This window comes from Pongo pygmaeus, chromosome 1, assembly GCF_028885625.2.
Source record: "Pongo pygmaeus isolate AG05252 chromosome 1, NHGRI_mPonPyg2-v2.0_pri, whole genome shotgun sequence".
Classification (NCBI taxonomy): Eukaryota; Metazoa; Chordata; class Mammalia; order Primates; family Hominidae; genus Pongo; species Pongo pygmaeus.
In genome coordinates this window covers 115,777,276-115,794,292 of record NC_072373.2, presented here as the reverse complement: position 1 = coordinate 115,794,292, position 17,017 = coordinate 115,777,276, and the positions used below count along the sequence as shown (strand labels likewise).

Genomic DNA, 17,017 nt, shown 5'->3' with positions numbered 1-17,017 from the left:
TTTATAGACACCTGAAGAACATGAACTGGAGACTGGAATAAAATCAAAAGAAGCTCGGAAGTACATTTTTAATTGCTTAGATGACATGGCTCAGGTGAGTACGGAAAGTTTCAGAAAGTCAGACATTTATTTTTAATCAGAGACACTTCTGTTGATTATACTAAGGACAAATTTAATGTTATCTTTCTAGTATTTGTTTTCAGTTTTTATAAAAAATGCATTAATATTCCACCGTGTATTAAAGGAACATTTAAATCCTAACCAAGTATATTTTTAGAATTACATATTTTTCTCATTCTTTACTTAACTGGTCTTGTTACATAGCAGTGTTTTAAAATATTACGTATGAAAGTTTCTTGTCCCATTTTCTCTATTAAATAAATACTTAAGAATTATATTTATTGAGCGCCTATTATGTTACAAACTGAACACTTCACACTTATGTCATTTAATTTTTTCAACAGTAGAAACTTTTATATTTAGGTAGTAACAATCACTATTGCTTAGCTACTTGTTCCAATTTTTTTTTTTTTTTTTTTTTTGAGACAGAGTCTCACTCTATTGCCCAGGCTGGAGTGCAGTGGTGTAATCTCAGCTCACTGCAACCTCTGCCTCCTGGGTTCAAGCGATTCTCCTGCCTCAGCCTCCCAAGTAGCTGGGATTATAGGCACGTGCCACCATGCCTGGCTAATTTTTGTATTTTTTTTTAGTAGAGACGGGGTTTTGCCATGTTGGCCAGGCTGGGTCTCGAACTCCTGACCTCAGGTGATCCACCTGCCTTGGTTTCCCAAAATGCTGTGATTACAGGCATGAGCCACCATGCCCAGCCCCCAAATTTTTAATGACAAGAAATTGTTTAGCTTTCTTCTACCACTAAATTTAGACGAAGATTTTAATTAAGCAGCATAAAAAGAGCTTCCTCCTGTGAAAATGATTAGATTTTCATAAAAAGAATTTCCCCAGGTTTCTCTTTTGATTATTACATATATATACACACACATAGTGTGGAGGGAAAGCAGCTATGTAGTGTCAGTGCTAAAGGTTAAGTGAAGAAGTATAATTCTGAATTTTCTTTGGAAGGTGAATATGTCTACAGACCTAGAGGGAACAGATATGTTGGCAGAGAAGGCAGACCGAAGAGAATACATTGATCTGTTAAAGAAAATGCTCACAATTGATGCAGATAAGAGAATTACCCCTCTAAAAACTCTTAACCATCAGTTTGTGACAATGACTCACCTTTTGGATTTTCCACATAGCAATCAGTGAGTATGGAATATTCTGGGGCTTTTGCCATGTGGTTCTTTGTTGAGTTACTGCCTTATCAATGGCACTATCAAATGAGCCAGCCACTTTGGTGCTTATAAATCTGGCTCAGCAGTACTTTTCTTTCTCATTGAAACATCATAAGATAAAAATTAGATGTGTATTTTTCTTCCCTATGATTATACAAATTCTTGATTTATTTTATCTGAAAGTGATTGGGAAAAAAAGCTTTGATCCATGTTCATCTTGAGTTATTTGCTGTCTTTTTAAATCTCAACATTCATTTAATGAATCTTTAATCTCTTTTTCAGTGTTAAGTCTTGTTTTCAGAACATGGAGATCTGCAAGCGGAGGGTTCACATGTATGATACAGTGAGTCAGATCAAGAGTCCCTTCACTACACATGTTGCCCCAAATACAAGCACAAATCTAACGATGAGCTTCAGCAATCAGCTCAATACAGTGCACAATCAGGTATTCAATAAATAATTTTGGAAACTCAAGCTTAAGTGGGATAGAAACTAGTAAGAATACAGGGCAAGGTAAATAACCAATTTTTGTTTTGGTGTCTTGTTGCTTCTTAGAAATTCTCCACTTGACAAAAGTTGATGGAAAACAGAGTAGACTGATAATACTTAACAGGCACAGGCTAACTAAAGTTAAATATAAAGGCCAATCCATGCCCTCATATGTTCAGCATCGTCAAATAAATGGGGTCTGACTATTGTGCTACTTACTGCTGTTAGTTGTACTGACTTTAGCCAAATGACTTTCTCCCTGTTAGGAGAAGGATTTTATATCTCTTGTTACTGTATTGAAAGGTTTCAAGTCATTAACTTTAAGGGTGGTTTTGCATTTGTTTGCTAGCCAGTGATATTTGCATTTAGGTTTATTTCTGAAGGTGTAAGCTTCCCAGTTTCTTGGCTGGGTCTACTTTTTTAATGGAAGAGCCTATGAGATTTGGTGGGATCTTCCATCCGGTAATTTTTTGTGCAGAAGTAGTTGGGGTTTGTGTAGCCACAGCCAACATAGGACCATTCTTTTTTTTTTATTTGCTTATTTGACCTTATAATATGCCTTCGATTTAGGGACTAGGAAAGTTTGTTAAGCAGAGAGTTATTTCAGAGGCAGTTAACATTACATTTTAAAACATTATTCTAAGTTTTTCTGGATAAATTCTGTATATATAAAATTATTGTGTGTCTCTACTTAATACAAGTGTACAAATATAATCCTTTTGTTTTTAGGCCAGTGTTCTAGCTTCCAGTTCTACTGCAGCAGCTGCTACTCTTTCTCTGGCTAATTCAGATGTCTCACTACTAAACTACCAGTCAGCTTTGTACCCATCATCTGCTGCACCAGTTCCTGGAGTTGCCCAGCAGGGTGTTTCCTTGCAGCCTGGAACCACCCAGATTTGCACTCAGACAGATCCATTCCAACAGACATTTATAGTATGTCCACCTGCGTTTCAAAGTAAGTGGGAAAACTCCTGTATCATATGGTATTGTATCAGACCTACCTGCTTTAGGCAGCTCTAGTTGTTTAGTTCTGATCTTTACAATTTTAAACTCTGTCTCTGATGACGAAGGTAACTAAAATTGGGTAATATCACAAAATGGATTTTCTCTTTTTACATAGGCTATTTATCTAATTATGATGCTATCTGATGCATTGTAAGAGCTCACTTTATGTTTCCTTAATTGAATTGCCTGATACCAGTTTTCTTGCCCATTGAGTCCTTGTGTCAATGTCGTACGTCTTGTATAAGCATGTATCTGTCTATATGCAAAATGTTGTAAGCAGAATTGCTAAATATTGGATCTTATTTCCTATATAATTCTATTATAAAAATTATGTTCCCAATAAAAAGTGATTTTATTCTAAAATGTAAAAATCATGTTTAAGAATGTGGAAACGTCTTAAATTACTTAAGGAAAGAAAAATCATTATTTATTGAACTAAAAAATCCTACAGGCTGAGGTGCTTGTGTGGGGCAGGCATTAAGATTATCTTCTTCAGCTTATGAATCATATAGTTCCTGCAAACTCCTGTCAACAGAGGAACAGAATAGCTGAAGGAGGAGGCTGAGTCCCTGTGTTGCAATAAGGTTTTAATTTTCACATTCCCATCCTTCTTAATTTTCACATTGTTGTTCTGTAATCTAGTCTGTCCAGTTTCTTTTTTCTGTATATGGGAAATGTGTGTTTAATCATTTGGTAAGCCATTTAGAAGAATGTTACTTTAAGGCTAAAATCTAATGACACATTTGACTTTCCCAAGAGAAGGTCAGTGTCAGTACCCTGTGAGAATAAACCAGGATTCAGGTATTTCATATAACACTTTACATAGAAGCAGGTAGCATTTTTGCCTTTTTACATCAATTACTTATTGACCGTGACTCTCTTGTTTGTTTGGTTTCTGACAGAGTTGGAGCAAGCAGAAGGAAAAGAGGGGCTAGGGGAGTCTGAGAGATTACCAGGAGGACAGGAGAGCAATAGCAATGTAAACCGGGGAGAAACCACAGGGAGAGCAGAGGAACAGATTCAAAATCCGTAAATGCACATTTAGCCTAACTTACCAAATTATTTTCTGCATATGCTTCATAATAGTAAATTCTGTAGTTGGGATTGTCATATGTTGAGTGATTCTTCCACTGTGCTTAGCAGATTAGCCACTTTTTTCACCACTTTTTCCAAAGAGTTTCATTGGAACAGTTTTCAGATGTGGGACCCTGAAGTTTTCTGCTGCTTCTCAGATGATACGAGATGAAGCAGAAGAACTTTTGAGTTCCTTTAACAAAACAAAATGTAAACTAAAGAAGTTAGAGGGGAAAAGTGGGATAACCCTTTTTAGTATAATTAGGTAAGTATAAGCTTTGAAATTTTTCCTATCTAGGAAGTATAAATAACCTGAGGAGCTATTAGAGCATACTTAAAATTTTCCAAATGAAAAGGGAGTTTTAAAATTAAGGTGATGATGATGATGATGCCTGATATGTGTTATTGTATGCCAGATAATGTTCCAAGTGCTTTTACATGTATCAATTTATCTTCACTAACAATTCTGGGAGGGTAATGTCATTATCCCCAATTTATAGATGAGAATTTTGAGCATGGTTCCTTCATATGCCCAAAGTCCTTTAACTAATTATTGCAGAACCATGATTTGAACCCAGGCAGGGGACTTCATAGCTTCTGTATTTTGAAGTATTATTCCTTATTGCCCTTCAGTTGCCAGCCACCGCTAGTTGCTCATTTCTGTGCAACAATGGTCTATTCCAGGTTGCCACTTTTCTTGGACTATCTGTTCTTTTACAAGATGACTATACTTACAGGAGGATAGATCCTCATCAGTTAGGCAATTTATTCTTTCCATACTTACCTGATTATTTAAAGGACTACGTTCAATAAAACAAAATAATAACAAAAAATGAAACTATAATCCGTTTTAGGTCAGGAACCAGGGAGAACCTTCCAACAATGTTGCTTTTTGTTAATTCTTTTTTTCCACTTTTGGGCTCAGCCTAAAGTACAATAGCAATCTAATACATTAGAGTCACATTTGTAGGTCAGTACTATAAATACTACTTTCCATACTATCCTGGTTGGCCAAAATAGATACACATTTTGCTTAGTGGTAACTATTATTCTGTAATTTTGTCACCTTTTGCTTTATCACCCTGAGGGCTATAGATGAGCTTCTGAAGTGAACATTTCCTCCTAAATTTTACCAATTTGTAGGAGGCTATTATTATACAATACCAATGTCTTGTAGTTAGGCATGTATCCATGTCCTACTATAGGCAGGAATTTTGTGTAGCTTAGCCTTCTTATTAGATAACATTGCCTACGGAAGCATGGCTGGCAACTTTTTAATCTTGATATATGAATTTGTTACTTTTTATTTTTATATAAGTAGAACTTAAAAAAAGATATTGTTAGTGTTTTAATTCTGATTTTACTATGCCCTCTTATTTTGTATGTTGCTGGATTGTATTTTTCTTCATGACAACTTGTTATTAAATTACTCATAAATTACTGAAGTGGAAAATTAGAAGACTGGCTTGCTGAAAATAGCAGTATTAGGTCTATGAGTTTTGCTCATTTGATACCTCCATAGTAATATTAAGAGAAATTAGTTGGTGATAGTTGAGAAAATGTCACTGAGGGAGTCTTTAATTAAAATCTTTATATCCTCACTTAACAAAATTGCAGACATTAGTGAATTGGAAATATAATAGCAACTTGAATTCTTTATGTTGCAAGTTTTGATAAAGTACAGAAGCAACTGAAGGCTCTCAAGTCTTGACAAAAAGAATTGTCTTTAGTTGCGCTTTTCCCCAGAAGGAGGTCTATTTGTAGGAAAGATTTATTCAACATTTGTTCTAAGCGCATAATGAATAAAAAGATAAAGAAGACATGGTTATTGTTATAAAGGCACTGTTAAAAAGAAGAATTCTTGATTTTCCTAGCTGTCCATTAACTACAAAAGAGCCCTATTAAATGTCAATGACAAGAGTAGATTTCTAAAATAAGTTGAAGAAAGTTTCTATAAACCAGAATGTCTGATTTTAAAATATTCTTATCCTAGGCATAATTTTTTTCAGTTCATGCCTGGTTAAGGATAAAATATATGACTGATTTATGGACTAGGTTATATTTTTTGAGGAATGGGGAAAAACATTCTAAATAAAAAGGTAACTTAGAGTATAAATTATGGAGCTTTTCATAATCTTTCTTATCTAATTCACTAAAAGTTATACTTAAGCCTTTGCTTTTAAAGATTAGAATTTTAAAAACAAGTTTTTTTTTCCCGTAGTGGATTAAAAAGTGAATAATGCTGGGCACAGTGGCTCACACCTGTAATCCCAGCACTTTGGGAGGCCAGGGTGGGCAGATCACGAGGTCAGGAGTTTGAGACCAGCCTGGCCAACATGGTGAAACCCCGTCTCTACTAAAAATACAAAAATTAGACGGGCATGGTGGCGCACTCCTGTAGTCCCAGCTACTTGGGAGGCTGTGGCAGAAGAATCGCTTGAACTTGGGACGCAGAGGTTGCAATGAGCCCACATAGCGCCACTGCACTCCAGCCTGGGTGACAGAGCGAGACTCCATCTCCAAAAAAAAAAAAAAAGTGAATTTAATTTACTAAGTGAAGATTTTTTTGTTTTTGCCTGTGCTCTTAATGGAGATGGGATGAATATTGTGTTTTAAATTTTGTAGCATAAAAAAAATTGAGAATTCCTTTAAACCAACCCTTGCTATATCAAACATCTTTCCATTAACCTAACCTGAGGGGAAGTCTCCCTTTTCTTAACTTCCAAGACTTCTATGAATGAAACTTCTTTGTCTTAAGCATCTAGGATTAAAACCTGAACAGTGGATTATTTGAACAGAAAAGCTGAAAACAAAATAATCTTAAAACAGTACTCCCAGACCTTGCAAAACTATTTAACTGTGATGCTGTTTTCAATAGCTGGACTACAAGCAACAACAAAGCATTCTGGATTCCCTGTGAGGATGGATAATGCTGTACCAATTGTACCCCAGGCACCAGCTGCTCAGCCACTACAGATTCAGTCAGGAGTTCTCACGCAGGTAAAAGCTAGAGCAATGTGGATACTCAGTATTGCTAAACACTATTGAGATTCAGATTTTTGTCCTAGAAAATGGTATTTCCTTGGACTATAAGATCTTTCTTGGTCATGATTCAGTGGACTTAAAATGAAACATCTCTATGGAACAATATACTCATTCCTAACACTATTGCAACTCTGCCATTGTCTTCCTTAGACTTGCAGGGAAAAAAATATCCAGACATTCTTGAGAAATGGTCTTCTGAGTAAGTTTACTCTAATTTTGCGGGGTGAAGCGTTTTTTTTGTTGTTGTTGTTGTTTGTTTTTTAAATGTTGGAGCTCATATAAAGATAAGTATATATGCAGCATTTTGATTCTAAAATATAACGTTCCACTTTTGCACCCTTTGTGTCCCTTTTGCTCACTCTTTTAGAACTTCATCACAGTTGAGAGGCTGGATCACATCAGGATGCCTCTTCACGTATTACATTCCTTCATTCCTTGTGTTTAACCAGATTGTAGAAAGCTTTAAAACTTTATACTTGCTATGGAACATTTGACTAAGATGATAGAGAAAATTGTAAAGTATTTAAATAGCAACAAACAGTATATTTTATATTTTATATATAAATGTTTGTGGCCTATGACACATAGGAAATTCTCAAATCCAAAAACCCTATTTTGTGAACAGGAGGAAGAATTCTTAATAAATGTCTTTGTTTCATAGAACTGATCCGCTGAATCTAGCCCAAGGAGGATTCCTATACTTCTTTGTTTTAGGCCATTGGCATTTGACTTTGTGGGCCAATGCTGTACAAAGTTGAAGGGGGAAAGTTGTGTTTGGTATATGCATTTTAGGTGCTATCAAATTACTGTTCGTTGTCAGTAATAACTTGGGGGGAATGAGAACCCTTCTGAATCCAGATATCCTGCCTCCGTGTTTGTTTCACTCACCTGCCTAATCTACGTTTCAGGGAAGCTGTACACCACTAATGGTAGCAACTCTCCACCCTCAAGTAGCCACCATCACACCGCAGTATGCGGTGCCCTTTACTCTGAGCTGCGCAGCCGGCCGGCCGGCGCTGGTTGAACAGACTGCTGCTGTACTGGTAATTCCCCTCACTTGATTGTGTTACTAACGGAGTTTCTTTGGTTTCTTTCTTTTTTGTTTTTTCCTGTTTGTTTTTGTTCTGTTTTTTTCTGGTTTATTTTTCAAAAAATTTTTTAGCTTAGTCTTTGCAGAGGGCATGGAAGCATGTGCCGTCTTGTGGCTGTGTTCTTGCTACATCTTTTAATGTCTCATTGTTTTCCTCCCCAACATTTGCTGTAGCACTGTCTGACTGATGGTCATGTGGCTCTGTAAGGAGCCAGATCCCTTGATTCTTCTTTGCCAGCCTAGTGTGATAAAAGCTCTCTATGTAGCCTCAGAAGAGCTTCAACACTGTTACTTGTTTTCTGCCTTTTACCCTCTGATCCTTGAGAATGAAGGAAATGGCCTTTAATTTGGCTCAGCTACAGGTACCCGGATGGCCAAAATTGAACTCCTTGGCAAGATAGCTTTCTCCTTTTTTTGCTGTTTTAAGGTTCTAAAACTTTTCTGCATGTGGAAATGCTTAAGATGCTCTTAATTTATTGCTTTATCAGTTGATATTAACCATCCTTCTATGGACACATGAAAATAGCTCTTTTTGCCACTCATGATCAGTGGCAGCTTATATCTTACATTTAAAGATATTCCCTTTAGAATGTAGATCATATTGTAGGTCATATTGTTGGTTGAAATTAAAAGTGAACACATTTTTAGGAGTTTTGGGAGGAATTAATTATTTTACAAATAGGTTTTTATACAAAGGTTGAAAGTATGGCCAACAAACTATGCAAATACAATATCTTTGTTATTAAAAGTCATGGGGAATAGTTACTTAATATAGCTGCAATTGTAGTATTGGGCTTAGAGATAGAAAAAACAACCAAGACTTTGAGGTGTGTTTCAGGATTTGTAACCTTAAGAGTGATTTTTTGGATGTGTTTTGGTTTATATGGGGAGTTAGAATTGTTTATTGGATATCCAGCATTTTATCATTTGAAATTTAAAATTAGGTAACCATCCAAAAACCTGAAAGGCACTATTGAATCCTGTTATTTCTCTGTTTTCAAAGTTGCTCTAAATTTCTTTTGTTGTTTCTTAAGTATTCATGTGAGTGAAAACACTTCCAGAAACATACTTTGGTTGGAATTCGGTTTTCAGTTTAAAAGTCTTTGTCACTTCCAGATTAATTTTCTTGTAAGCATAAAACCTGAGTGTGAGGGAGTCAGATATATTTCCAACTTGATTGATCCAAGCCACTGGTTTTAACTCACTCATCTGTAGTTTCGAGGTTGGAATGTTAGTTGACACTTCTCCTTTGCTGCTTCTCTTAAGTTTGCACTAGCCATTTGCTAAGCTTTGCATATTTTTGTTCTTCCTCTGTCAAAACAGTTCGTCGCTTGGAACGCCAGATTTCTGCCTCACATTGGAATGTTATTTCTTGCTTTATATTAAACTACATGCTTTGTCTTGTGCAGGTGTTGGCTTATGGAAAGACGCATGGTGTGACTTAACATACTTCTTTTATTTTTTGTTTTGTTTTATTTTGTTTTAAATTCTGCTTATGGTAGCAGACGTGTTTGCAGTTTCTCTGCTTTGAAGGCTTCTTGTTTGGAACCAGTATTTGTAACAAGTGGATCTGTTACTTGCAGAAATATTTTTAAAACAGTGTGTTGATGGCCTTGCAATTTGAAATTCAAGAAACAGAACCATATGTACCCAAGCATTGTAGGTAATCGTACTGCAGAATTCAAGTTTAAAAAGGAAACTTCCAAATCTGTTCCTATGTTTTTTTTTTTTTTCCAAAAAATGCCAGAATTTCTGTGAGGAAGAAGTACAGAAAACATTTGTTGCTCAGTTTATTGCAAGTGACATGGCTTTTTTAAAACTAGAAATCATGTATTTTCTTGTAGTGATTAGTTTTTATGTGGAAATATTCCTGCAAATGATACATAAAAACACATTTTAGGTAACTATTAGAAACAAAGTATGATGCTTTCTGCTTCTATTTCTTAAACATCTTACTTTTTGCCTTATTTTGAAATTCCATTATGTGGCTATAAATGATGAAGTTAGCTTTTTCTTGCTGGCATGAGATTTTTTTCCCAAAAGCATTAGGCCTTTGGTCATCCACATCTGGCTCCATTTTCCAAATACTACCCTTTTAAAAAAGGGAACAGTTCTGCCCTTTGTTTTATGGGTTGAATTGATCTGATATCTGATTGGCAGTCAGATTAAAAAATTTTTAATCTCCAGGGAGTCCTCTTAACTCTTTCTAGGGATTTCTTTTAGAATTGTTGCAAAAATGAAACTCCAGCATTTAACCAGCTCTTATCTCTGAACTCTCAGACTCCTTTTCTCTACAGTATAATAGAAGCTCTTAACTGCAGGGATCTTCTTTTCTTTAATACCCGGGTGGTCAGGTTATGGGGGTGGGCAAGAGAAAGCACTATGTTTTCTTTCCCCATTCATAAGACTTGTAGCTTGAGCCCCTCTGACCTTTCTTTTTTAATCTCTGCAAGTTAACAATCTACAAGCAACTTCTTTTAAGATATGAATTTTTCTTTCTTTAAAAAAACAGAAGAAAAAGCCAAGAATGAATCAAGTCTGGATGTTTTTTGTGTGTGTTTCCCTACAGCAGGCGTGGCCTGGAGGGACTCAGCAAATTCTCCTGCCTTCAACTTGGCAACAGTTGCCTGGGGTAGCTCTACACAACTCTGTCCAGCCCACAGCAATGATTCCAGAGGCCATGGGGAGTGGACAGCAGCTAGCCGACTGGAGGCAAGTGTCCTATGATACTCTGGGAGATTTGTAAGGGCAAGATCCCATAGGGTGGGAGCACTTTTGGAATCTTTTAAGAACCCATATCAGGCTAGGAGATGGTGTTATAAGAAAACTTTGAATATAAGAAAGCAATAGGTTCTGAAGGTCAGGAATCATTTCTTCTAGATTTTTTAAAGAGAGTCTTAAGTGATTAGAAACCATACAGTGAGATCCTAAAGCCTGGTAATCTAGGTCCCCAACTTTATCTTTTAAAATGAAAATTCTTTTTTCTTTTTTTAATGTTTAATTTTTGTGATTACATACTAGGTATATATATTTATGGGGTACATGAGATGTTTTGACACAGGCGTGTAATGTGAAATAAGCACATCATGGAAAAGGGGGTGTCCATCCCCTCAAGCATTTATCCTTTGAGTTACAAACAATCCAATTACACTCTTTAAGTCATTTAAAAATGTACAATTAAGTTATTACTGACTATAATCACCTATTGTGCTCTCAAATAGTAGTTCTTATTCTTTTTTTTTTTTGTACCCATTAACCATCCCTACCTCGCCACTAGCCCTCCACTACTCTTACCAGCCTCTGGTAACCATCCTACTCTCTATGTCCATGAATTAAATTGTTTTGATTTTTAGATCCCATAAATAAGTGAGAACATGTGGTTTGTCTTTCTGTGTCTGGCTTATTTCACTTAACATAATGATCTTGAGTTCCATCCATGTTGTTGCAAATGACAGGATCTCATTCTTTTTGTGGCTGTGTAGTACTCCATTGTGTATATGTACCATATTTTCTTTATCCATTCATCTGTTGATGGACACTTAGGCTGCTTCCAAATCTTACTGTGAACAGTGCTGCAACATAGGAGTGCAGATATCTCTTTGATATACTGATTTCCTTTCTTTTGGGTATATACCCAGCAGTGGGATTGCTGCATCATATGGTAGCTCAATTTTTAGTTTTTACAGGAACCTCCAAACTGTTCTCCATAATAGTTGTACTAACTTACATTCCTACCAACAGTGTACAGTTGTTCCCTTTTCTCCATATCCTTGGCAGCGTTTATTATTGCTTGTTTTTTGGTTATAAGACATTTTAACTGGGGTGGGATAATATCTCATTGCAGTTTTGATCTGCATTTCTCTGATGATCAGAGATGTTGAGCACCTTTTCATATGCCTGTTTGTCATTTGTAAGTCATCTTTTGGAAAATGTCTATTCAAATCTTTTGCCCATTTTTTGATCGTATTATTAGATTTTTTTCCATAGAGTTGTTTGAGCTGCTTACGTATTCCGGTTATTAATCCCTTATCAGATGGTAGGTGCTCAACTTTAAAAAAATAAAATGCAGCTGCATTTTGGCTAATTGCTTTTGATGTCTGTTTGGTCCTGATTCTTCAGTGGTTTTGGAATTCAGTTTCTCTTTGTTTCTGTTGGTACAGGAATGCCCACTCTCATGGCAACCAGTACAGCACTATCATGCAGCAGCCATCCTTGCTGACTAACCATGTGACATTGGCCACTGCTCAGCCTCTGAATGTTGGTGTTGCCCATGTTGTCAGACAACAACAATCCAGTTCTCTCCCTTCGAAGAAGAATAAGCAGTCAGCTCCAGTCTCTTCAAAGTGAGTCTGTGTTACAGCTGATAGTTAAAACTGTGCCAGTTTGAGAGATATGTTGCGTTGCATTTGGAATATTGTATAGACATATAATATAGATATGAAGCAGCAAGTAGCTGCCAAATTGAGGAAGAGCAAATCATTTCATCTGGGAATGTACACCAGGTGTGTCCTGCTTTATGATGGTCCTTTCTCTCTGCTGCCACTTTGAATCTAGGGCATTTTATGATGTTTTTATTTTACTTTACAGAGTGAAATTTAATCCTGGGATAAAGGGCTTATAAAAGTAAAATGTCTTTTGTATTTTGGTGTTCTTGTCCCTGGAAACTCTTGCCAGCATGGTGCTTATTTTCACTGGAACTTGTATAGTTAAATGTATTTGCTTAATGATTATGTAAAAAGGAATCAGTGAGTAAATTGGAAAGCAGTCTGGGGAAAAGATACACAATTTGGAAGGCCAAGGACTGAATCATCTTTCCATGTGAACTTTTCCTACAGGTCCTCTCTAGATGTTCTGCCTTCCCAAGTCTATTCTCTGGTTGGGAGCAGTCCTCTCCGCACCACATCTTCTTATAATTCCTTAGTCCCTGTCCAAGATCAGCATCAGCCCATCATCATTCCAGATACTCCCAGCCCTCCTGTGAGTGTCATCACTATCCGAAGTGACACTGATGAGGAAGAGGACAACAAATACAAGCCCAGTAGGTAAGATAAGTGAATGGTTCCTGGCTCTGTTGGTTTTAGACTGTTGGCTTCAGGCAAGTGGGCCCAGTTTGGCCTGTGAAAGAAAGGACCAGTGGGGCACGGTGGCTCACGCCTGTAATCCCAGCACTTTGGGAGGTTGAGGCCAGCAGATCATCTGAGGTCAGGAGTTCGAGACCAGCCTGGCCAACATGGCACAACCCTGTCTCTACTAAAAATACAAAAATTAGCGGGGCGTGGTAGCACATGTTTGTATCCCAGCTACTTGGGAGGCTGAGGTAGGAGAATCACTTGAACCCAGGAGGCGGAGGTTGCAGTGAGCTGAGATCATGCCACTGTACTCCAGCCTGAGTGACAGAGCAAGACTGCATCCCCTCCCGCCCCCACCCAAAAAAAGGGCCAAAGAAAAAGGTATTTTGGAAGCATAGCCTTCGATGGGGCTTTTGGTGTTGGGCATACAGAAGAGGGAATGACCTCTTGCTTTTACCTGAGAAGGTAGGATTCACACATGAAAGTAACTTAGGAGACTTTACAGAGTCATACAGAAATGAAGTTTAAGTGAACTTGGAAGAGAAAATTTAGAATGAATTTAGAGCCTGTTAGTTCAAAAGGACCAACTGTAAGATGGTAGAGGCAACATACAGGAGGTGTTAGAGGTGTGGACTCTGAAGTCATTCTGTCCTGGGCTGAATCCTGTGTTCACCACTCATCACTTCTTGTGTGACCCTGGGCAAGTTCCTCATCTCCCTATTCCTTAGTTTCCTCATCTGCAAAATGGGGTTAATAGTACCTACTTCATAGGATTGTTGTAAGGATTCAGTGAGATGTATGTAGAGCATGAGAGTAGTGCCTGATACATAAGTACCCAGAAGTTTACTGCTGCTAATATTACTATTATTATTACCATCTTTATCATCATTGTTATCATGGGAGAACCAGAGACAGATCATCTAAGAAACATTGCTTAAAAGGGCAGTTGAAGCTCGGCATGGTGGCTCATGCCTGGAATCCTAGCACTTTGGGAGGCCAAAGCGGGAAGATCACTTGAGCCCAGGAATTTGAGACCAGCCTGGGAAACATAGTGACATCTCATCACTACAAAAGATAAAAACAGTTGGGCATGGTGGTACACACCTGTAGTCCCAGCTACTCGGGAGGCTAAGATGGGAGGATAGCTTGAGCCCAGGAGGTTGAGGTTGCAGTGAGCTGTGATCACTCCACTGCACTCCAGCCTGGGTGACAGAACAAGACCCTGTCACACACACAAAAAAGAACAATTCAATTTTCATGTATTTTTCTTTTCCTCAGCTCTGGCCTGAAGCCAAGGTCTAATGTCATCAGTTATGTCACAGTCAATGATTCTCCAGACTCTGACTCTTCTTTGAGCAGCCCTTATTCCACTGATACCCTGAGTGCTCTCCGAGGAAATAGTGGACCCGTTTTGGAGGGGCCTGGCAGAGTTGTGGCAGATGGCACTGGCACCCGCACCATCATTGTGCCTCCACTGAAAACTCAGCTTGGTGACTGCACTGTAGCAACCCAGGCCTCAGGTGAGTGTATCTTCACAGCTTGAGTTGAATTCTCCTTTGATGTGTGTATGCTTAAGTATTTTGCCATAATCCACTTATGTCAGTGGTAGAGACCAATGGTGTAGACATTCTTAAAGAGTCCGTAATTCAGAAATCAGTTCCCTGCACAATGTGAAATTATTTTTGGCCATCACTTTATTTTCCTGTGTTTATTTTGCTTGGATTAATATACAAATGAGATTGTAGTCTCAGAAACACATTCAGTGCTGATGGGAGAAAGCAGACAAGACGTGTGATATTGCAAGAAGAATTAGCAGGCAATTAGGTTTGCCACAGATGATTTGAATTTGGCAATCGAGATGTAGACAGGACTTGATAATATTGAAAATGACTGCAAAAGTGTTTTGGAAAACAGTTATATTCTTTAGATTTTTTTCTCACCCAGTGTCATAGCAGTGATGCTTTTGATGGTTTTATTACCAACCCAATTACTTCCATCTTCTTTGCTCTCTTAGATACTGGACTTAGGCACCCTGCTTCAGTTATTGTGTTAGTTGGGTAATAGTAGTTGCAGTAACAAATCCTAGATTTTTGTAGCGTAACGTAGTAGAATTTTACTTCTCTCTCATATAATTTCTTGGTACAAGTGTTTGATTCCTGAGCATCCAGTCAGAAGGAGAAAGAAAGTTTGAAGGAGGCACACACATGTCTTAACCTCTTTAGGCTGGAAATAAGTGGAAATAGTGAATACTTCTCACATGGCCCCACCTAGATGCAAGTGAGCCCAGGCAATGTAGTCTTGTCAAGGCAGCTGCTTTTCAGTGACAACTTCATACCAAGGAAGGGGTTGGTGAAGTTTAGGTGTCAACATAAACCTGGGCCATACTTGTATAAATTATGTTTTATTATGTATTATCTTACTGCCATAGACATAAACAGGGTTGTAATTTGAGGGTATTGTGTTATGCCTCTGTGTGATTCTTTTCAGAAGTAGACAGTTGTCCCATTGCAGACAAGGGAGAGAGCTTCCTGAAGCCAGGCTACTGAATAGAATTATTAGTACCTCCGTGTGCTCTTGGGTCCAGAGAATATAGGCTATCACATGAGACACTGAATAAATGCTCTGGTTTTCCTAATGGGAACACAGAAGCAAGCAAAATTTCACATTCAGCTGTCCTGTAATTTCTTAGAATTTGAAGATAGTAAGTGTCCAACAAGATAGAATTTTGCCTTCTTTTAAACCCTCTTGACACTTTAATATCCTAAGAATTACCAATAGCTTTCTTAGCTTCACATTATCATTTCTGTGCTTGTTTAATCCCTTCCTACATAAAACTATAAACTCTTGGAGAGAGGGATGGTGTCTTAGCATATTTGTATTTCCAATCGTTCCTTGTATATAACAAGAGATTATAGTTAAAATATATATAATATTTATGTAAGTGAACATTTTGAGGATCCTATGTGGAGATTTGTGCCAAGACAGAAAAGAAAAGGGTGATAACAGGTTATTTTCTTCTGGTGTCAATAGAATTGAGACCTTAATGCTTGCAAACTATATACAGATGTGGACTAATTAATATGATGCCATCTGCTCAGTGATGTCTACTCATAACTATTAAGCCTGGTGCTTTTTTTTAGGTCTCCTGAGCAATAAGACCAAGCCAGTAGCTTCAGTGAGTGGGCAGTCATCTGGATGCTGTATCACCCCCACAGGGTATCGAGCTCAACGCGGGGGGACCAGTGCAGCACAACCACTCAACCTTAGCCAGGTGAGCGCTACGGGCTACTGCCTTCTGTTTGGGCCCTGCACTGTTGTTACTTTCTGGAGAACCCTGCTTCTGGCTGGATGCTGAATAAAGCCAAATGAAGCCCCTTTTGTGTCAAACAATTTTGTGTTCTATGGCTTACGTCGTACCGCATATGCTGTGTCTCTTCATTCACTCTGTAAGTGTGTTCGGGATGTACATTCTAGGTTTTCCATCAGACCTCCCTAAGTCTACCCTGGAAGGTTAGAGAAACGTCTGGGATTTAGAAAGAGCCTGGGATGCTTTAACCATGTCTGTGATAGGCATATGCTTTGAGACCAGATTCTCTTTATCCCCCAGGCCATAAGTAAGCTGATCCTTACATTGTTTACTTGAGTCAAGAGATTGTGAAAAGCTCATTGGCCACCAAATTCAACTGGTTCTAGGTCCTACTTGTTGCTGGAGTCTGGGATTTGGGACTTCCCCACGCTCTGAACACCCCCAGCCCCAACCTACCCTTCTGCTTCTCTCATTACTTTATTCTATTTGTGTTCACTCTTAGAAGCTAAAATTCGAGTGCTTGTATGATGTCCACCAGTAGTGAGAAAGTGTCAATATGAGGGTGTGTGAGAGCACGTGCAAGTGAAAATGTCAGTTTGAGTTAGTGCATGTATTTTAGGCTCCACATTTCAAGAGGGGTATG

General features: G+C 37.9%; 1 protein-coding gene across 6 annotated transcripts in view; it reads left to right on the top strand.

Annotated features, from left to right (window-relative positions):
• Window positions 1-17,017, top strand: part of HIPK1 (homeodomain interacting protein kinase 1) — a 50,490-nt gene that overhangs the window by 28,275 nt on the left and 5,198 nt on the right. For 4 of the 6 annotated variants that reach the window (XM_054463355.2, XM_054463345.2, XM_054463399.2 and 1 more), the window contains exons 5-15: window positions 8-94; window positions 1,081-1,265; window positions 1,578-1,740; window positions 2,514-2,739; window positions 6,742-6,863; window positions 7,817-7,951; window positions 10,568-10,710; window positions 12,159-12,341; window positions 12,834-13,040; window positions 14,346-14,587; window positions 16,208-16,338. In XM_054463355.2, the coding sequence (XP_054319330.1) occupies window positions 8-94; window positions 1,081-1,265; window positions 1,578-1,740; window positions 2,514-2,739; window positions 6,742-6,863; window positions 7,817-7,951; window positions 10,568-10,710; window positions 12,159-12,341; window positions 12,834-13,040; window positions 14,346-14,587; window positions 16,208-16,338 (1,824 nt within the window). The remainder of the gene's footprint in view (window positions 1-7; window positions 95-1,080; window positions 1,266-1,577; window positions 1,741-2,513; window positions 2,740-6,741; window positions 6,864-7,816; window positions 7,952-10,567; window positions 10,711-12,158; window positions 12,342-12,833; window positions 13,041-14,345; window positions 14,588-16,207; window positions 16,339-17,017) is intronic. The other 2 variants (XM_063651727.1, XM_054463363.2) reach the window with 1 other exon arrangement.